This window comes from Pomacea canaliculata, linkage group LG6 (assembly GCF_003073045.1).
Source record: "Pomacea canaliculata isolate SZHN2017 linkage group LG6, ASM307304v1, whole genome shotgun sequence".
Classification (NCBI taxonomy): domain Eukaryota; kingdom Metazoa; phylum Mollusca; class Gastropoda; order Architaenioglossa; family Ampullariidae; genus Pomacea; species Pomacea canaliculata.
In genome coordinates this window covers 29,209,652-29,231,954 of record NC_037595.1, presented here as the reverse complement: position 1 = coordinate 29,231,954, position 22,303 = coordinate 29,209,652, and the positions used below count along the sequence as shown (strand labels likewise).

Sequence of the window (22,303 nt, the reverse complement as noted above, 5' to 3'; positions counted from 1 at the left end):
AAGCCGCTTAACCAAGGTGACAGGACTGTTAGGAAACGACGAACAGGACTGGACGCACTTCGGCCACCTATGGTTGGGGCTAGAGCTGAGAAGGAGGTTCAGCAACTACACACCTTCACAAACAAGCACCCACACAGCCCCGAAGACGTACCCCCCCCCCTTCTCCCATCAGCAATGTTCTCGCGGCAGACCCAAAATTCACCCTGAACTCAGACACAAAAGCAAAAACACTATCCCAGTAAACATGCAAGATTCGGCCAAGCTTGGGCTAAGCTAATAACAGTGGCCCAAGCTTGGCCGAATCATGCGTGTTTGCATTTTAGGTGTCAAGCACCTAAAACCAAATGCACTAAACCCCCAAGAGTACATCTGGACCTTCCCACAAATATCAGATAGAAGAAGTCTTCATCTCGAGGATAAACATAAGACTGAAAAAAAATGACAAAGACACAAATTTGCCAGCAAAGCGATACCGGTGGTACCACCAGCTTTGGGGATCACGTGAACCACAGCGGCAACAGTGCGAGAAGGGAAAATCACCCTTCGCACCTCGAAAATATATATGCCTCTCCACCCCTCGCCGAGAAACATTAAGACCCCACAAAAAAACTACGCAACAAAAGAAAAAAAAAAAAAAGACATGCGATGACCTTTTCGTCAGTTTGATGTTGTGAAACAAACTTTTCTTTGAATACTTGTAAAATATAAATATTTTGTATATCAATTTGTTTTTATAGTGTTTAATAAACAAATATGGAAAGAACCAAGGGGACCTCATTCAAATGTTGAAGATTTTTCATGGATGCAACAATATTGATATGAACCATCACACACTAATTGCTAGATATTCAAATGGAAATCATTATTTGTTCTGGACATCAGACTCATTGGCAATGGTTATTTTTTAAAAGCTGGTAGGGTTTTACCATCATATTTAATATTTTACGTTTAATGGTGGCCTTTTAGTCCACAACACTCTTTTTAGCATATTACCTATCCTTTTCATTTTACTCTTTTTCCGTAGGTTGGCCTTTTTTTTTTTTTTTTTTGTTTACTAGTGCTGGTATAGTATTACCTGGAGATCTATTTTGAAACTTTTCAACAAAAAGTAGCCTTTTCTTGCTGTAATATTTAGTTGCTGGCATGGCATAAAACTCGACCATCAAGAAAAATGTACACATACAATCCAATATAAAGCACATGGAAATGCATACTGTCCAAAGGGAAAGTGATCTGCAAACATGACCAACCCAAAGTCCTTGTAGTAATGCAAAGACCTTGTGCTTTAGTGAATGGTATGCAATTATTGATTGATGCCCCCAACTGCAATAAGCCATAAGCTGTCCCATATGTATTATGCAAATCAAATGCAAAATGTCCTAATATGTATTGTTAGGTGTAACACTGTCACTTTGGTCCCATTCCCGTCCACGTTATCATTGTCAGCATGGGCAACAAATTCTTCCCTATTTTTAGAATCATTATGCAAACTTCGTATAAAATCTGCCACCAGTTTAACAGATTGTTGCATGTTTTTGCTGATGTCTGTCAGGAGATAAATTTCACAAATGAGCGCAAAATATGCAAGAATGTCTGCTGCAGAACTAAGACAAAGGAAATTTATAAATTTAAAAAAGGTCACTATATTTACGGTCAAATAGAGATCAGTGTTTGGAAATGCTTCAGTCAGTGTGAATTTTTGGTCAAGTTTCATGCCTTTAACATAGAAATAGAATAGTCCACTACACGTCCAAGATACAGCCATATATGTGGGAAAGAGTTAAAATAAGTTGACTGGAAGGCTTGGAGATTTTATCTGTCATGCTGTGACAGCATAAGCTAAAAACCATTGGAACAATGTAAAAAGATGCAAATAAACCCGTACACATAATAAGTGCATATATTTGATGATGCAAAGCTCAAAACATATTTTATATACTCTTTATTCAAAGATGTTTGGTAAACATTAAATATTCATTTGGTGAATGGACAATAGGTTGAGTTACAATAAAGAAACAAGCATGCAACTGTTAAAAGAAAAACATCTACTACATTGCTAACTGTACATGAGAGTTTTTAACAAGATTACTAAATAATAATAATTCTCAGCATTTATGACAAATCTTTCCAGTCTAATACAGTAAGATGTACCTTCATACCATTTATTCCAGATCTCTAACAAAGAACAAGATGCTTTTATATCTTAAAGCAGCATTCTCATTCAAGAAACTCAAAAAGAAATTAAAGTTAGGCTAGTCTTCACATTCTTTTTTCTATTCTATAAACTGAGCCTGTGGAATCTTCAACTTATCTCCTAAAATACAAATGCAAACTTGAGACATTCATTCTCTTCAATACAAATTTAAAACGTTTCAAAACCTGACTGGGTTTCCCTATTCAGCCACAGCAAAGTAGCCTAAACTATGTTAAAATGTCATGTGCTCGTACTTCTAACAGTCTCTCCATTTGTTTCACATCCTCACACCACTGTTGTAATCGTTTTTGAATGACTGCAATCTGCAAGATTGATCAAAGTATGTCATACACAAACCAAAAGAAAAAAAAGGGGGCATCAAATGAAACCATTTTAAAAAGTTAAAAAGTTAATAATAATAAACATATGATCTGTAAAGAGCATTAATTACACCCATGTTTGTTAATGAGTATGCTCTCAGCATTTAAGTAGGAAACATGGACAGAATAAAAAGGATGGAAAGAGAACTATACAGGCAAGTAATATGACACAAAAAAGAATAAGGGAACAAATAGAGAGTGTCATAAATTTGCGGACTAGTCAATAGACTATAATTAAAACTCCTGGCAACTATGCTAAGTAATTCTCATGGAACAGATGTGTTTTTAATGCATGTTTTGGTGGATACCTAACAACAAATATTCATAAACTGTATTGAAAGACATTTAAAGAATAATGGGGTAAAACTGCAATGAATAACTGCTACCTGTCCAAGGTCAAGAACACGTGGCTGCACCCAGGTCATGTGTACACGTTGTTCCACTTCATCAATGTGACCTTTGACCAAACCTAAGCTCAAAGCTTTCATAACAAGCATCTCGACCTGCCAGCATAATTAGTTGAAAACAGCAAAATGAATACAGCCTTAAAATTTTAATTCTTGATTGCAGAGTATTTTATACAAATACATATATATTCACACAGCATCCATGTCTATGCATTAAAACTACTGAAATTCTGATGCACCCATCCACACTATGACTAAAAAAGAACCAAAGAATAAAATTGCAAGGCAAAGACAGTCAAAATCAATTTGGCCTAAAGAATTTGAAGTAACAAATTTCTTTCTATGGACTGCACCTTCATAAGTGGAACCTTTTACTTAAATGTGCTCAAACAGTAAGTAGTCTATAAAAGTTTTTTACATATTTGCTTTTTATCAGCCATATACATCCACGCACCATAAGAGAACAGTAAAATCAACATACATCACTGACAGGAATCCTTGCTGTTGATGAGATGGTCTCAAAGCTCAGCTGCCTGTCTGTAGCAGGTCGCTGAAAAGTCATCTGCAGAAAGATAGTATAACAGTCATTCCTGCATGCACTCACAGATAATATGAAATTTTAATGTTATCTCAAATTAAATGTCACCAGTTGCAGCAAGAATTTCAACAATAAAAAAACTATGCACCAGTGGAATTTGTGTATCAAGTTTATGCAAAGAAACAGCATGCAATCATTTTGACTTCTCATGCAAGAATTTATGTTATCATCATAATACTTCAGAAAATATTCTTTAATGCTTCAAAACTGACAGACTATTAGAAATCTCTGGTGGGATGGTGGAATATCTAGTATTAATATAAAAAAAGACCTATGCATATTTTTGATGTATCTGAAATTAGTGGACAGTATTTTTAAATGCATGTGAAAGGAGTACATCTGGAATTAACTTTTAAATGTAAGAAGTACAAATTAAAAACTGCTTAATGCCTATGACACTATGTTTTTGTACCTCCATGAGGCACAACAAAGAAATCTTCTGTCTCATCTGTTGCTCAGCTGCAGCAAGATCAGCCTGGAAATAAACAAAGTGGAGTTTAAACAAAACCTGAACAGTTTGCTAAGTAAATGGCACATTGTTTTTCCTATTTAGAGAGAAGTACAATTCAGCATTAACCCAACACAGATTAAGAAAATGATTGCAGGATATTTGAATCAAACTATTTGTTTAGATCAAAAAAATGAAATAGGGAAGCAAATACCTGACTTGCCCAGTACTTCTTCAGATCATCAAACTTAGAAATATTGCCACTATTGAAGGCATACAGTAGGTCCACCAGCCATTCTTTGTCCGAGTTTTTCAGTGACAAGAGTACATCATGTGCAAGCTGTACAACAGGAATTTTTTTTTTTAAATGCTATGCAGCTTCATGTGAAAAGCTTAATAGCTTAAGTATGAAAACCATGACATTTATGATTAAAACCTCTGCTGGCTGTACAATAGCAAGCAGTACCCATTTCAACTCAATTCAAGCACAACAGCACATAAGCTCATAAGACATCACTAAAAGATTATTAAAAAAGAAATAGAAGAGTTAAATTTATTTATGTAGTTATCTTCATATTCCACTTGAATAATCGTTAAAGAAAAATCTGAAATAATTACAAGTTCTCCAAAATTGTAGACACCATCTCCCAAAACTGCTGCAAGTCCAAGATTAAAAGCTCTCTCTGCCTGCTCTCCAGCTGGAAGAGCACATCATACAACAAAATTAAATTACTTGTCATAAAAAAGATTGAACATCAAACAATTATTCTTAAATGTTGACATGTTATACAAAACAGAATCATAATATCAAAATATATCATTATGAAAGTCTTAATCCTGTAACTTGTAATAGCTAAACAGCAACTCACATGGAATGTCCTTCAAACTAACACATCCCAAAAATCGCAGAGCCTCTTTATAATACTCTGCATGGTTGCCAAGAAGCTTATGGTAGTTAGAAGTCAGTTCATAAAACCGGCTGTGGACTGAAGTAACTCCATCTATTCCATCCAGAATGGCCTGGCATTCCTCTATCACAGCCTGAAAAAAAAAAGGCTTTGAACCTCAGGCACAACAGCAGAAAGGTGGAAAATGTCTCTGAAAAAGTAAACAAGCTTCTCTGTCCATATGATGCAGACATCTTCAGCAAGCTCAAGTATAGAATTACACTCTTATCATGATGCACTATGCTTGAAAGTAGTATTACCGATTATGTAGAAATATGCATGAAGGTGCTGACCTCTTTAAGTCAGAAATTATATCTTGCCACAGCATCACAATTTCCTGTCCAAAAGATACTTAAGAATATGCTTGTTTAGCACAAAAACATTCAGGCTGAATTACTGCTTCCTTTCCTCTCTCTCAGAGGAATACAGTAGTTCTATTATAAAAATATATATTGCAATACCACAGGAACAACAAAGCTATTGACAACAGATATCTGAGGACCATGCTAGCTTAAAGTAAAATAATAATAATAATAAACATTTATCTAATGCAGAATCATACTTGTATAAAAAATATATAAAAATCACAAAAAGCTAGGTCAATATACCATACATGAAGAATATCAAGTACTTACCAGATGGCATGACTGTACAGAGATATCACCCTCTAGCTACTCAGTTACAGCTGGCTACTTCTTCACTGACCAAAGCAGGGAGAGAACACAAATCAAATTCCCACCCCACCCCCTCCTTTCTGCCTAGCTAGTAAGTACGCCTCCCTAGTTTTTCATAAAAACTAAAAATACAGACCCACAGCAGGAAGGCTGGATGGTACCAGCTGTCATTTTCTGTGGTAAGTACTTGAATAAAGAAACTTTAGAACCAAAAATGACTATATGAGTAGATGGAGTGGCTTCCTACACTGGAAGTAGTCTACTGCCTTAAAAGCAGAAAAATTAAAACATGCCTGGGTGTGTGTGTGGGTGTTTTACACCAAGACAGCAACTAGGGCTATATCAGGGTAAGGTAGCCAGCCACATGCAGAGAAAGAACAGAGTGCCTTAGACAAAGTTGAACCCAGGCCACCCTCTGTGGCCTGAGGGAAACGAATCAGTGGTATCCCAGGCTGAGGGTGGGCCATCTCTGGACCGCAATAGTCACTTGGCAACTGTACCCGTCAACATCAAATGAGCCAGCACATCAAGCAAGTTAGAGGGTTAGGAGGAAACTAGTGTTGCATGGAACAATCAGGAAACTGCTGCCAGTGGAATGTTCGAAGTATACTTCTAAAAATCACTCAGATATGATTGAGTTGGTTAAATCTGTATTCTTTCCATTCATTGATCATTCCTAACCAATCGAGAGTGGACAGCTGGAATTAAGATATAGTCAGACTATCTGACACAGTACAAAAAAAGAAAGAAGTATAAAGCCCCCCAAAATTACCTTTGTGCCATCAAAATCTTTGTTCCTTAGGCGAATATTTCCTATGGTTGTCATACACAACACTTTTGCTTCGTCACTTGATTTGACCTGTCAGCACAAAAATCAAAACTTTACATGACATGGGGTGAACTAAGGAAATTAAAATAAAATTCTTATGTTTGTCATTAGAATAACAGACTAGATCAAAGCATGCATACCAAAAAGAACCATCATTCTAGGGTTTTTCCTCTTTTCTTTCAAAGCAGGAAGTCCCAGCTCATGTGAGTAGGGGTGAGGTGGGGGAAAATACTATATTTATCTGCTTAAATGTGATACTTTTATGACGACAACCACCACCATTGACATAAAGACTAACTGGCCAAAAAGACAAACACAAATGTGTCCAGTATAAAACTAAAGGTCCCACAGTCTTAGCCATATGTGACGTGTAGTGTTAAGTGGGTTGTGAGTCTCAGATACAGTATGTAGAAAGTGGCTCTCAACCCTCTCTTTCTGCTGCCTTTTACATTTCCTAATAATCAAGTGCCCTGGCCCAAGGAGGAGAAGAGGGAACGGGTGTTTTACACAGAGCCAGCAACTAAGGCTATATAACGGCAAGGCAGCCAGCTGTAAATGAATGCCACATGCAGAGAAAGAAGAGCATGCCCAAGACAAGATCTAAACCTAGGGCAGCCAACCCTCACTGTATTGGTGACAAGTGCTAACTGATACTGCCCTCTGGCCCAAGCAAACCTTAAGCGCCAGAGATATGTTCCAGTGCAAATACACTAACAATTAGTATATGGAGCATCCCAGTCAAAGCTGATGTCAATTGCTCAAATAACTGCAAATGTACTCGATCACAACAAATACTTTACTACTAACATTTGATAAATTTCTGACCATTTACCAACCTTTTCTTTGACTTTCTCAATAAATTCCACGGCCTGCTTAGGATCTGGAAACAAAAATTTCTAAATGATGCTCAAAATCTCTCACCAACTTTGACAGGGATTAAAATTTTTTTTTAAATATGGCTGACATTTCATGAAAGTGCACTTTTATATCTATGTACATAAGATGATTTTACACTTAACAAAACAACAATGAAAATGCTGAAATAAAACAATCATTAACAAAAGATACACATTTACATGACTAAAATAATTAAGATTCATTCAAACTTTAATAAATAGATAATTGGATTATTCAAGTTTTCATCCATGTAAACAGACAAGTTTTGTGGGGAAGGTTGAGCATCAAGTAAAGATGCTTTTTCACACTGCATTAGGTTATTTCTTAAAACTTTACCTGGAATCTGTTTTACCACCAGAACACAAATCTCTGTAAGAGCAAGTGGATTGATTCTGCAGCATGAAACAAAACCATTGATAGAAATGACAACACTTATCTTGAAACAGGACAAATCATTTACTGTGGAAAATCAACAGACTGGCCAAGTTCCAACCAACACAACAAAACAATCATGAATTTAAAAAAAAATTACATATTAGAAATTAACACAGCTTACAAAAATAAGCAATACCTGTATGTATTACAATGCATGTCATTAAAAATATAAGGTAGAATGTGAGAGCATACCTGTGTTCAAAGTCTGTAATGAAGCTTTCATATAGCTGAAAAAAATTACATAACAGTTCTAGTAAATTTTTATGTTATGAAGCATAGTTAAAAACATATCTGAGTATACATTAATACTTCTAATCGATTTCACTCAATCACAATTTTATGGACAGTTATGGTGGTGAAGGCTGATTTTTTAAAAACAGGTACTGGTATTGGACATCAGGTCATCTTTATCATTCAAAACTTCTACCCTTTATTAGGAGGTTTATGAGTTTTTAATGCCCCTGCAAAAGTTGCAAGTAGTGTTCACACTTGGCTGATCAGTAATCACCATTAAAACAAGTGACAACACTTCAAAATCTTTACAACATTGCTTTGAATCAAACACAAGAGATACTCCTTATACTAATGCAATTGTGACAGTAGTGATAACTTGGAGCTCAAGAACATCTAGCACACAAAATCAGCAAGGCCACCATACAGTCAAATCATGCCACTGTTGTAGGAAAGTACTTTACAGCAGTCACAACTACATCACTAACACATTATCTCTTACAAGTTTAACAGGAAATAAACTATGAGGTATCAATAACTTTGTATTCTTGCTACCACCATTTTACCTGTGACAAGCAAAGAATTAATTAAGATGCATTTTTAAAAAACAAAAGCTACCAGGTATGCTGCACACTATTTGGGGTTATTGATGAGTGCGTACTGAAAACCTCACAAAAATAGCACCAAGGCAGAGAACTCTAGGTTCTGCAAATTGTGATCTCCAGCTGTTAACACAGGGAGGACCAATTATGCCCTTTGTTTCAGGTCCATTGCTACCTCTGGCTCATAGCTATGCTTCTAATAGCTCCTAGAGACCAGCAGATGTTTGAAACATTGAGCAATCTCAAAGACCACTACTTTTAAATCTGAAAAAAATCCATTTTCTGTATTGCAGCCCTTGTGATAAAAAAAGGTAATATTTATTCAAATATCTGTTACTTACTCGTAGTAGTGCATCTCCTTTGGCGAAAGTTGGTGTTTTCACAAAAGAACTCAACTTCAGTGTGAGCTGATGCCATAGTCTACAGTAGACAAAAATTTTTTTTTTTAAGCTAACATAAACTCCAAGCTCAAAGACTGTGCATTGAAAATAATGCTTCAAAAATGAAGCTATGACTTTACAAATGTCATTAGAAAATAAAAAGAAGACCAACAAATGTGAATAGTTTGTATAAATTTATTATATGTAACGATCACATTTTGCTAGTAAAATTACGTAATTCACGACTTAACTTATTAAATACTTCGCTGAAACTGATTGTACTGCTTGATTTTTCTAATGCGATTTGCTATATTTTGTCTGTAATAGCGTAGCAGAGTACTTGATACTCTTAGTAATAAATCACTGTTTATCCCTTGAAATAATCACAATTCCAAAATTTAAATTATGTCAGCCATGGCATATTTTTACTTTTTACAAAAAAACACGAGATTTTAAAATAGGTAGTACAAATATTCTTTTCATTATTATCGACATCTATTTGATAGCAAATACAAAGAACAGCAATTGACAATTGATTTCCTTTCGAAGGTGCACCGTCACTAAAGCTTGGTAGATGAGCAGCAGCAGTGCTTCGTTAAAATATATAGAAATTACTGAAATAATTGAAAAACATACTTTTTGTTGTAGAATTCTTCTAACTGTGCCCAGTCTGCGGCAACTTCACCGGTGCTTTTTCGCTGTTGTTCTGCTAAATAAGAGGCAACGTCTCTAGGCATGGTTGAAACCACTTTTAGTGCCGGACGTAGGTTCGATCTGTAACATGCGCAGTGGCAAAATAAGACTTCTAGGGTTTTCAGTGTCTAAAGAGCACTTCCTACTTCGATGAGCTGAAGAAAATTGTTGGTGAGGTGCAAGAAATTGTTGGCTTTGATACACTTATTGGCTTTATATATGTGCTTGTGGTAGATTTTCCTTATCTGTGTGTAGAATATGTGTTTTATGATGCAAACGTAATTATTTATTTCACTGTCTTCAGCAAACAAACTCAATTGGTTCATCGTTGAAATAGTCTATTGAGTATGTCGCACTTTCTGTTGTTTGTTGATTGTTCAGATTCTTTTTTTTTTTTTTTTTTTTTTTTTGTACAGTATTATAAAGTAGCAGTTTTACTTCTTCTGATTTGAAATCTTTCAGCCTTATTTATAACAGCTTATCAGTTTCATGGGTGTATAACTACTGGAAGAAACGATTAATAGGTACGTCTGAAGCTGCGGTAAAGTGTTTCCACTGTCATACAATGAAAAGATAGAATGGATTTATCAGCTGGATGAAATATCATCTTCTTGAGTTTTTCTGAAATGTCTCCACATCCCAAATTATTTTAGATGAAAGGACTCACATGAACATTTCAGTAGATAACAATTATTGTTTAAAATTAATGGTTGCAACAGGTAAAGTGCAGGCATGTCAGAGTAGACATGATTTGCCGTAAATAAAAATCCTAGTTGTTGCGGTGATTTAACAGAAATTTTAGATGCCCTTTCAAATATTGTGGTTTTTTTAAAAAATACTTTATGAGTATCTTATTGATGCTTGTGAGTAATAAGCCTGTTTCATAGCAATCATTTTGGGTTATGGTGAAATTTTCTTTCTGATGGTGCAGATCAGTTACCTCTATTTTTGTATACTTTGATCAATTCTATACAAGTAAATGTAAAATGTTTTGGGTTTTTTTTTAATTAGGACTTTGTTTAACAGGGTTTGTTCCATAAGCAAAGTTTGTTTATATGTTGCATGTTTTGTTTTATATGTATATCAAACCTTTCATTCTAGCACAGAAGTGTAACACTGAAAACATGTACAAAAGAAATACTTAAAGATTATATTAATTTGTATGTTATTGTAATAAGAAATATTGCTTCATTTAGACTAAAAGTTGATACCAGATTATTACCTTTAAAAAAGATTGTCAGCTAAGGTCATTAAATACATTACAGATATGTCTTGAATAAAGGTGCTAAGCACAAAAAGAAAAACAATGAAGATCTTTTCACAATTTAAGTATAGTTGTCCTTAATTATCCTGCATTATCCAAAATCTTGAGGAGGGAACAACTGAGTAGTTTGGACACTTGGCAGAGTTCTATTTTCAAAGTCTACATTAACACAATTCATGCTTTTGGGGTACATGAACTATCAGATTGTCTTTTCTGAAAGAGTGGTTACAAAAAAAGCTAAAGCTGTAACGTAAGAGAGATTGATTTATATGTCAGCCTATGAAGAATGATGAGATTCATGCAGACTGCCGCAAGCATAGATTTTTATGCTTGGGAAATGAAAAAATGCTAATTTTTTTTGTTGGATGTACTGTTGCTAAATCTGAAGTTGAATAAAATGTATATTAGATGACATACTTATAATAATTTTAAACTAATCATATAAAGCAGACAAGAACTGAAAACAAGTGAAATTATAAGTCAGTTGGAATATGTGGTTTTTGCTTTCAGAATACTCACATTGAAACCTTGGTTAACGAACGCTTTTTTTAACAATCTGACCCAGGCTCACTCGCTGTTCAGATGTCGCTTTAATCGGTTTCTGACATTTATCGTGCTACATCCGAGTGTTTTTTGTAACTTTCCTTAAGAATTTATATATATGACCCTTCATAATGGATACAAAAAAAAATTTAAAGAGCGGCAGTGGAAGTGAAGTAAAGAGGCAAAGACCAAATTTGAATTGAAAAGGAAAATCATTTTAAAGCATTAAAACAGAGTGTATGTCCAACCTCGAGCCGGAATACAAGATGTCCAAGTCAACAATCTCGACGATATTGAAAAATAAGGAAGCAATTAAAGGTGCTAGTATTGCAAAAGGCATTAATACGATCATGAAGAAAGGCCTCAGATAATAGAAGAAGTGGAAAAGTTGCTGCTTGTTTTCATTAATGAAAAACAGTTGTGCAGTGATAGCTCAGCGAAGCATTTATTTGTGAAAAGGCGCTAGTGATTTACGAAGATTTGTTAAAGAAAACCCCAGGTTAAAGTAGCGCAGTCAAAAGGTTGGTGTCCTTATGTTAAATTTATTATTTTATTATCTCCCTACTGTTTGTTTTTAAATTTATTTACTCATGTGTAGCCTTTCGAATCATATGATAGGTGTTTTTATTAATGTTAATAGGGTAAAATTGGGGCTGGGAACCGATTATTTCTATTTCCTTTATTTTTTATGGGGAAATTTGCTTTAGTTAATGACCACTTTAGTTAACAACCACCTTCCAGGAACAGATTGTGTTCGTTAATCAAGGTATTACTGTATTATCATTCACCCACACACACAAAAGATAACTTTGTGGTAAATGACTTGTGATGTCATACCTTTTGAATGATATGGTCATTATAAATACTATGCATCTATGATGCATAAACTGGTTAATTTCTTCAGCACAATGTACAGTTTTTATAGTTTGCTATTCTAGTTTGTTGTTGTAAATATTGCCACTGTTAATCCTAATTGTGTTTTTTTATCTGTGTGGCACTGATATCAGGTATTCATTTTGTTGAGTTATAACATGGCTAATATTACAGGATTTTCTATTCCATATTGTATATTAGTTGTTTCTTATCTGATTTAATTCAAATAGTTCTTGGCCACTAAAAATACTTTATCTTCATTAGTAGGTTACCTACAGCCAGTCTGATAAACTTAATTGATAAAAACCATACTTTTGGAAAAAAAGCTATAGATTGTGGAGAAAGGTTATTATTCAGTTAAACCACAAGCATTACTCCACCAGCAAAGGCAAGAACCCTGTTGCATAGTTTTACATCATGTAGCTCTTTCTGGGCTGTGAGTATCAATAACTACCTGCAAAGCATTAAAGAGTAATTATCAGTGGCATCAAATATTTATCTTTTTCAACCTGGCATTGAGAGTGATGGTACAGTTTTTCATCATGCTTGTGCAATATGGAGCTGTAGAAGAGACAGCAATGTTGATAGACTCTAACCTTTGATGTACTTTCATGGTTTCAGACTACCTTCCAACTACTGTAGAATACCATAGCTCTTTTCCCAGTGGCCCTAACAGCCTGTAGATAACAGGCCCAAAATGAGTGATCAGTAAGTGGAAATCAATACAGCATGTAGTTTCTTTGCCTGGATAAGGTGCCATAACCCTGAATCCACCTGTCCCCTACGGTTGAACTTCCTTATTTGTGTCTCTTTGTAGCTTTAAATAGTTGGTTTGCATCATTCCTATGTGCAAAATAAGAGCTAGTGGTACATTTTTGGTGGCTATTATTTTTAATTTTCTGTAGTTTCTGTAGGCATTATAATTGCACTACTAATGTTTCACTGTGTAGCTGGCATGATCAGTGTCCATGTTTTAGTAGCTTTTGTCCTTTATTTCTGCTTCCTTCCTTTCTTAAAAAAAAATATGTTGTGACAGGAAAGAACCTGTTTAATTCATGTAGCTCATTAATTTTAACTCAGTTGTTTGCCATGTTGTTTTATCACACAAATGTGTGTTGTGGAGTGGTTTTTAATTCTATTTTACAACTTGAAATTGTTACTTTTAATTACTTGATCATTCTTTGTGGTGGTAATAGATTACAAAAATGACTGTCAGTTACTACTACAGGCTGTGTATGGTTTGTGTGTGTGAGAGAGAATGAGAGTGTGTGCATGTTTATGATAGTAATTTACCTGGTGCAAAAGACCGTATATCAGCATGAAGTTCTAATCATGCTTTAAGCAGTAATTTTGTTCTTTAATTTTTAATTGCTAATAATTATTTTCAGAATATTATATTTGTGTTAAAGTGTGCAAAAAAGTGAGTGTTAAATAAGTTAGGGTTTTATAACTAGTTTTGTTTGACAGAAAAACAAGGTGTTCTAAAACTTTTGGCCTAAAAAGTGAAAGACTTTGAAAGGCAACATTGTTGTTTGAAAATCAAATGCACATCAAAGGATGGTTCTCTGTTTAGAAAGCCATTTTTCTGGAAGGCAAATGCAGATAATAAAAAAAAATTACATTATTTTTAAAAAAGTGGCATACAGATTTTTAAATGTTCGTTAATAGGAAATTTGACTCAGCGACTAAAATTACTTTGTTCTGATCCTACCTTCTCTTGAGAATAGTAAAAGTAATTTTTGTAGTGGTTGCGCCTAAGTGTTTTTAACATTTTTTTTCTCTTATTAATTTGTTATTGATAACCCTACACTGTTGTCTGGGGAAGGAATTACAATTACAATTTTTAGTGTTTGCACAGTGTTTTACTCAGGTTTAAAGTTTAACGAGAAAGTCACACCAAAGGCTGAAAGTGTTGACATCATTGTTGATCATGTTCTTCCATGCCAGGTTTGGCTATGTACGGAAGAGTGCCAGTGAGGTACAGAACATAGGACGAAAGCCACAAATCAACACGATGAACCTTCCACAGAGGTCAAGAAAGTTGGTATGTTAAACGAAAGTTGACATCATGGTTGAGTCATTGTGCTTGGTTCTTGTTTCCATTGCTGAGAATATCTACACGAGATGTTAACAGAATGACAAAATTTCCTTTAATGTTTAGTAATAACAATTTTAAAAGATCGTTCTGGTCTTGTCAAAAAGTTATTAATATTTTACAAATTACAGGATTCTGTACTTTGTTCTTATTACCTAGAGACATGCAGGCTAAATTACCAGATTCCACTATTACATCTGTGGTTTGTGGGTATAATAGTTTGATCAGAAGCAAAGTGTAAAAATGCCAAAGTACTAATAAAATATTTGCTAGAAGAGTTTGTGGCCTACAAATTTGCAGGTTGTAGGTCTGTTTATTGTATTCCCTGCAGTAAACTAATCAGTCAACATAAATTGTAGTTGGAAAACAGCATAAATTTTCATGCAGCAATATTTTAATAGTTATTTATAAATAGACTGTCTCATGATATTCAGGTAGCTGATAAAATTAAGCATTAGCATGATTATCATCATAGTTGTTTTCAAGTGCGGTATTCTTAAAATGAGCTAGTAATGCTAATTTTTTACTTGTGAATGTACTACACAAGATTGAAAATAATAGCAATTTTTAGTACATAGCCCAGCAAACCTTACAGGGAACACTTTAGACCCTTCTGAAGTGTTAACATCTAGTAGAAGTGTAAGATACCTTTTTTAAAGGTGTGTTTGTCATCAGATGTTTTGCTGCATTCATATTTCAGGCCTTTCCTGGGGAAGAAGAAGACAACGAGGCAAGTCAGTTCTTTGCTTCAGGCATGTTTCGGCCAGATAAAGACATGAATCCAGGGGTAAATAGATGAGTTAGTTTTTTTGTGTGTAACATTTTGATTTGTGAAGAACAATTTCTTTGTTTTTTGTGGGGTTTTTTGGCAGCTGTATCATGATTGGTATGTACAACTAATTTGTGTGTATTGTTTTGGAAGTCACATTGAACTGATTAACTCGTAATGCATTTTAGTGGACAGTCCTTGCATGACAGCTATTTTCTAATGACTTCTTCACTGCTTTTGCTATGCATTGTTCAGGATATAGAATACAATATGCAATAAACAAGCTGCAGTAATATGAAAGAAAACTGGGAAAGGATGATTTCTGTTTTGCCTTTTTCTTGCTGAAGTTGCTTAGCTTTTTGAAGGTATATGCATTGAAGGTGTATTTGAGATTTTGTTATATTTTCATTATTGCAGATTTTATCATCACAGTCACCGTCGCAGTTGACAGGCTTCAGTGCAGGCAACTTCTACACATCTGGTCAGAATTATTTACTACTCTTTCTGTCTTTCTTCCCTTAATGCCCCCACCCCATCTTCTGACATGAAAAAGAGAGGGAAAGGTTAATTATTGATACCACAAGACCCACCGTATGCATGAATGCCTCTGCATGAATAGTTGCTGGTAGTGCTCATTTCTCATCTTTTCCACACTCTCACTCCCACTCTTCCCTTCTTTTATGCAAGCTATGCTGTTGTATTTGTTACTTATGCTACTCTTTTATGCTCACTGAAAGCATTAAAATTGGTTTTACTATTAGATCTTAAAGGAATATCAAGGAAATTGGTGTTTTATACCAAACCAGCAGCTAATTCTGTATGATGGTAAAGCAGCTGGCCTTGTGATGTAGAGAAAGAATAGCATGGCTGAGAAAATTAAAGAAAGAACATTTTGAACTGAGAGGCAGAAGGGATTATTGAGTTATCAGAGTTCTGACTTCCCTCAATAGGCTGCAAATAATATTTTCCCTTTGTCTACTTTTTCTGAGGCATGTTTTAATTAGTAGACATTGTCCTGTCTGGGTCTGTAACTTTTTATGTTCTTTTCTTATTCCAGCGGGAAATTTAACATTGCCCCAACGACCAATAGGAAGTGGACAATTTCGCAATAATACAGGTACACCAACCAGTATGAATCCAAACTTTCCTATTGGGCTGCAGCAAGCACAACAACACTCCCCTAACAGGTATGCCTCTAAAAATTGCCTCAGATGTTTTATCTGAGATGTTTTATCTAAAATTTCCTGCTTTGTAACTGTTAAATCTATAAATATTGGAATATATGCATTTGTGTAATCTACAGTGAGAACAAGACGAAACATTTCTTAGTTTGAAAGCTTTACATGCCTATAGTGGGTGATAGGGCCACAATCAGGAATTGCTTCATGCAATTCTGATTGGAAAATATTGCTTGAGAAAGTTTTTAAAAGCAGTTAATAGTACTGTGCAGAATACTGTTGTCACAAGAGATGTATGTTTGGATATGATGTAAATGAAAACATTAATTCAACAGTAGCTTTTGTTTTGTGAGCAGCATATCAGCCATAGGTCCTCGCAATATCTTGGGCAGCCAGACTCAGTCCAGTCACTTGAATAACTTGCAAAAGAGATCCACCATTGGCAGCAGTTTCGGCGCGTGAGTATTACAAGCATATGAACCAGGCATGTTTGGTGCTGGCAAGAGCAGTACACTTAAAAAAAAAATGCACTATGTAGAAAGACAAGAAGGTGAATTTTAATATATGGCTAGCATAAGTTTTCACCCCCAAACTTCTACAGATGGATTTGTTATAAAAATACTGCTGCATTCATAGTGGATGTTTATATATATGTGTGTGTATAAACTGAGTCTTTTTATTCTTTAGAACAGAAAAACTAGCTTTTTTATGTCTGTTGGGATTTGAGATTTCTGCGTGTCACAGCAATGACAATGCAATGGCAGGAAATAAAAAGATTGTGTTAAATTTGGGATCTATATTGGCGAAGAGTTTAAGGTTTAATTTTTGCACATTTATGTACCCCTTTCCCACGCTTTCATTCACCTTTAATTATGACCTTAACTGTAGAAAGTAATTGGATACGTAAATGCATGCTTTCCAGTTAGCTATTTTAATTTTCATTCATGGAGTAAATTCTTTTAAAATGATAACAGATTACCTTTTGCTATTACTTCAGTGAGGTTAAAAAATGAATCCTCTTTTACCTCCTTTCCAGTCCAGGTCCAATGACAAGTTACAGCACATTTGGTTTTGGGTCTAGTCGATCAAGTAAGTTTCATCCCCCTGTTTCTTTTTTGATCTGCTTATCACTGCTTATGCAGCTGACGACCAAAGGACTTATTGATGGTGTTGGGAGTAGTTATTTTTGTTTTGTTTTTGTTTTTTACATCATGTTGAGAATGTCTTTTTTTTTTTTTTTCCCAGTTGACTCGCACCCAACTCTTGATTTGTCAGACTTTCCCTCACTGAGCAGTCGCAGCAGTGTTGCTCCAAATCCCGTACCAGCCAACAGAACTTATGGTAGGTTGTTTGGATGTTTATTCATGTCCACCCAGGCATATCTATATTTCTCAACAGGAATAATTAAAGAAATAATTGTGGAGAAAAAGACTTGGGAACTCTATTAGGTTTTTATAACCTACTTTGTGAGAGACACTGTTAAGTGCCAACATAAATGATAATAAATGGAGAACTGGAATTAAATGTAGGAATTTTATGTTCTTTTATAGCATGCATTGATGCTTTATGTAAAGTGATATACTAGTGTTATACAACAATTCCTTGAAAAGAAATAATAAAGATGTGTTGTATTTGTAAGCATAAATTTGTTTCTTAGAAAAATATATTAAAAACAAAGATAAAGTTTTGTGGGATATTTTTCAAAATAGGCACCTAGAGGACTGTCTTAGACTGTTTTATGCTTTGACTAAAAAATGTTTTTATGCTGCCTGAGAGCTGTGACCAGCTGGTATGGTTGCAGTTTAAGTTTGAGCTGGAACACCATTAGGCACTTTGTTTTGAGGTGTGAACCCTGTTGCAGTAGGGATGGTGAGTAAACCACCACAGGAGTCAGCCCCTGAGTTCAACATCACACAGGAGGAGTTTCCAGCATTGCCAGGCTCCCAGAGTAAGTAGATAGCCTAGGGAATCAGCTCATTTTGCAGGCTAGCTGAATTTGGTTGGTCTGGTTGTGTTATGGTAGCTATATATTACTGTTATTCTTTACACACTGCCCTTCCTCACACTTTTTCCTCATTACTACCCCTAAAAAAGAGAAAAGGGTCAGTCTTCTTGCCAAAACAAACAGCAGTTAGGCACCTTGGAACAAACATGAAGCCCCTCAATTGTTAAAATGTAATTTGGATGAAAAAAAACCAGTATAGTTTAAATGTATTATTTTTACCTTTTATCTATCACTAAATCAATTTTCAATGGAGATGATGATGTGTGAGTAAAAAATATTTATCTTCTAATAAATTGCCTTTAGTTAATGTTTTGTATTAGCAACTTTGATCTGTTTGATCAAGTTTGATCTGAATCAGAAACTTTTTTCCCTTTCAGATCCACCTTCACAATCATCAGATCCATCATCAAAAACTGTAAGTTCTGCTCTTTTTTTTTTTTTTTTTTTTTTAATATTGCTGCTCTTCTAGCAACTGTGCTTTCATCTTATATGTTTTCATAATTGAACTTTCATCTGTATGGATGAAATAAATGAAAATAAAATGGCAGAAAAATAGTCTAGAAATTGTTTTTATTTTTAAGCCAACAAGTACCCCAACAGGATTTGATCCAATGAGCAATAAAGATGGGAGTAAGTTTACAGCAGACAAGTTACAAGGCGGGCAACCAAAACGAGGTATCCAGACACATCCAGATGGTAAGTTCCCTGCTGTTGGTAGGCATGTGAAAATACACATATGATTGTGTTATAGATAACTGCAAATAACACTTGGAACATGGCCAGTTTTCTGAGAATTTAAAGTTAAATCCTTAGATACATCTGTCAGTTCAAGTTCAGGGTTTCAGAGAAAATACATAAAACTTTCTTTTCAGGTATGGTAACCAATATCCCACAAGGAATGGTTGCAGACCAGTTTGGTATTGTTGGTTTACTGACTTTCATTCGAGCAGCAGAAAATGATCACAACCTTGTTGCACTTGCACCTGGCATTGATCTGACGACGTTAGGCCTCAACCTCAATTCCCCAGAGTAAGTCCACTGATTTTCATACCTTGAATGATGGACACACACACCACCTTTCTCTTTTTATGTCATGTTGTAATTTCCTGGGAAATCAGTAACCCTTCTTGTAAAATTTTTTGGGATGTTGCAGGAATTTATACAGCACATTTCAGTCACCTTGGGCAGATGCACCCTGTCGACCTCAGGACATAGGTCTGTTGCTTTGGCTATATTGATATGTTTATTGTGTTCTAACCTCATACGGCATCCAGTCTGTTAGTACCTGACCTTTACGCTAGATTTACTGAGGTATGGCCATTCAGCATGCAGTAAATTTCATATCTTAGACTGTAGAGTAGTGTTAATGCAAAACAACTTTATATCATCCAGCATAGTCATTTGGAAATACAATTTACACAGCAAATCTGAGAACTCTCTGTTGAAAATAGGTAGTTCGCACAGGCTTTTTGTAAACTTTGGTTTATTGTTTGTAATTTTTTAATTATTTAATGAGGGTGTGAGAATCTAGCAGTTGTTTGTCATTTTGCATATTTCAAAATAAAATGGGATTAATCTTTTGTAGTGTACTTTTGAAAAGAAGTAATTTTAACAGGGCTTCTGCTAAGGCTAAATTCTTTGGGGTCCCAGGGACCCCTTCTTCAGATTTTAAGGGTTCCCTGTTCTTCGCCCAAATTTGAATGGGACCCCATTGACGAAAATTGAAGGGGTCCTCCGAACTTTTAATGCGTACTGTACGCAATATTTTTGCGTAAGCAGAAGCCCTGTTTTAAGTATTTTTGATTTTTAATTTCCAGATTTCCATGTTCCTGCAGAGTACTTGACCAACATTTTTATCAGGGAAAAGGTAGGTCTTGCTTTCAATCTCATTGTGTGGTACATAATGTATCTTTTACATGCAAATTACATTTTATGTTGCGAGTTGCCTTAATGCATTAGAAATATTGTATTTTGTGAAGGACATTGTTGGACAGATATCTAACAGGTATCATGTGTTCCTACTCAGCTATCATCGAATTGCTTTTGTTGTAGCTTGCACCAATTAAACTGAATCGGTACGGAGAGGACTTGCTGTTCTTTCTTTTCTACATGAATGGAGGGGACGTCTTACAACTGGCAGCAGCAGCAGAATTGTGAGTTGTGAACCACATGTAAATCATTTCATGTTCGCAATCACTTGCCTGGGTCTTAGCTCACAAGGATACAAAAATGTTCTCACATTTAACTTCTTTTGGGTTATTATTTTCAGTTTATTTTGACATCCAGAAATTCAAAGCTATTTGAGTATGGTAAGAAGTAAAATGTGGCACATTTTGTTGCAGTAGCTTTTCCTTCTGCTGGAAGTCAAACATTTGTTTTTCATCAATAGGTATAATCGTGACTGGAGATACCACAAAGAAGAGCGCGTGTGGATGACGCGAGCACCAGGAATGGATCCCATTCACAAGACCAATGTATCAGAGCGTGGCACATACTACTTTTTTGATGCACAAAACTGGCGGAAAGTGGCAAAAGATTTTCACCTCGAGTATGACAAGTTGGAAGACCGGCCGACGTTACCTACAACCCTCCACCACAATCCCAACATGCCTACTCAACCCCACTAGCATAGGCTTTTACATCATGTAACCTCATTCCCATCACTGATTAGTTTTCTAGGGTGTTGGACATGTCAGGCATCATGCACGTCACATGGTCTTGCTATTTTTTAATCCCCTCAGAGACCAGGAGAGTGTGTGTGTGGTGTGTGCTTGTGCACTGGAAGGGGGTGCTTCCTTTTCCCATTCTGACCTGCCATTTGTCTGGCACATCTCAGGCACCCTCCCACCCCTCAACCTACGCCAGTGGAACTGACTGTGTCTTATTTTGTTTTATCATGGTGCATCTTTTCCTGTTGAGAAGTGTCATCTGTGAGTGTGAAGGTTGCGAGTGTCAGATAGCTTGATCTCCCCACCCTCCCTCCCTTTTCTCCCCTCTCCCCAGCATCACCCACAGACACTGGAAGGCAAGGACATGTGAATCTCACATTGAGGATCCTGATTTTCCAGGGTGGACATTAAACATTGGCAGCTTCTTATCCTGAAGGTAACCTCTTCCAGTGTGTCAAACCCATCAAGGAGTATTTTGCAGATTTTTAAATTTTTTTTTAAAAAAGACTATGTGCCACTAAATGGCCTTGGGTGTCAAAGATGGCATCAACACCCCTTATCCCCATGACCCCTCTGACAAAGCAAGCTTGTGACTGTTGGAAATTAAAAATTGGAAGTAGTTTACCGCAGCTGATTAGAAACAAAATAGAAATAGAGGTCACATGACAGGAAGTGAGCAAAGATTTAAAGAAAATCAACTGCCTTTACTTACAGGGTTTTTTTTTTAAAAAGAAAATTATGGCAAAGTGCTTATATTATGAGATGGCTTAAAATTACACAAACTTGGAAGGCTGCTGCTTGATGTGGGCTGCTGTCTGATGGGAACCTCAGGAGTGGACCATGCATTGTCACTGTTCTTGTTCTTGATGAGAAAAGAACTTTGCATTGTACCACACACCCAACAGGTGTAAGTGTGATCACCCTGTTGATTGTCAGGGTGCTTGTGGCACATGCCCTAGGCTGACTGTACAGTGATTTTTATGCCATTGTTAAAATGTGAACACCTCACAGAGACCAAATACAGATCATGGTGAGTTTTGAATTTTATATTTATGGGTCTTTTTTTAGTGATTACAAAGAAGTGTGTTTCATCTCCCCCTGCCCCTTCTCCAGTCGCAACTTTTATGCCTGACTGTACTAGTATTTTCAGACTGTAAAACATTTACAGATTAAAGAGCAGACAGTAAATATC

General features: G+C 35.6%; 2 protein-coding genes across 5 annotated transcripts; one reads left to right on the top strand and one right to left on the bottom strand.

Annotated features, from left to right (window-relative positions):
* Positions 1 to 1,926: 1,926 nt before the first annotated feature.
* LOC112565687 (26S proteasome non-ATPase regulatory subunit 13-like) lies at positions 1,927 to 9,816 on the bottom strand. Its single transcript, XM_025241332.1, has 13 exons — positions 9,659 to 9,816; positions 8,984 to 9,062; positions 8,002 to 8,036; positions 7,711 to 7,766; positions 7,314 to 7,357; positions 6,421 to 6,507; positions 4,897 to 5,068; positions 4,646 to 4,725; positions 4,242 to 4,367; positions 3,992 to 4,054; positions 3,463 to 3,543; positions 2,961 to 3,077; positions 1,927 to 2,517 (listed from the first exon to the last, which is right to left on the bottom strand). The coding sequence occupies exons 1-13, from the start codon at positions 9,757 to 9,759 to the stop codon at positions 2,422 to 2,424; spliced, it is 1,137 nt and encodes a 378-aa protein (XP_025097117.1). The 5' UTR covers positions 9,760 to 9,816; the 3' UTR covers positions 1,927 to 2,421.
* LOC112565686 (CCR4-NOT transcription complex subunit 2-like) lies at positions 9,785 to 22,153 on the top strand. 4 transcript variants are annotated; one of them, XM_025241329.1, is made up of 17 exons: positions 9,827 to 9,886; positions 13,017 to 13,103; positions 14,343 to 14,439; positions 15,191 to 15,277; positions 15,677 to 15,740; positions 16,317 to 16,446; positions 16,794 to 16,895; positions 17,474 to 17,526; positions 17,683 to 17,778; positions 18,302 to 18,385; positions 18,820 to 18,857; positions 19,024 to 19,138; positions 19,315 to 19,471; positions 19,596 to 19,657; positions 20,260 to 20,309; positions 20,495 to 20,595; positions 20,832 to 22,153. In XM_025241329.1, exons 2-17 carry the CDS (start codon positions 13,093 to 13,095, stop codon positions 21,067 to 21,069), a joined length of 1,485 nt encoding a protein of 494 aa, XP_025097114.1. In that variant the 5' UTR covers positions 9,827 to 9,886; positions 13,017 to 13,092; the 3' UTR covers positions 21,070 to 22,153. The 4 variants fall into 4 exon arrangements, with proteins under 4 accessions (XP_025097115.1, XP_025097114.1, XP_025097113.1 ...); XM_025241328.1 differs by having other exon boundaries at positions 9,828 to 9,886; positions 18,299 to 18,385; XM_025241330.1 differs by lacking the exon at positions 13,017 to 13,103 and having other exon boundaries at positions 9,785 to 9,886; positions 18,299 to 18,385.
* Positions 22,154 to 22,303: the final 150 nt, after the last annotated feature.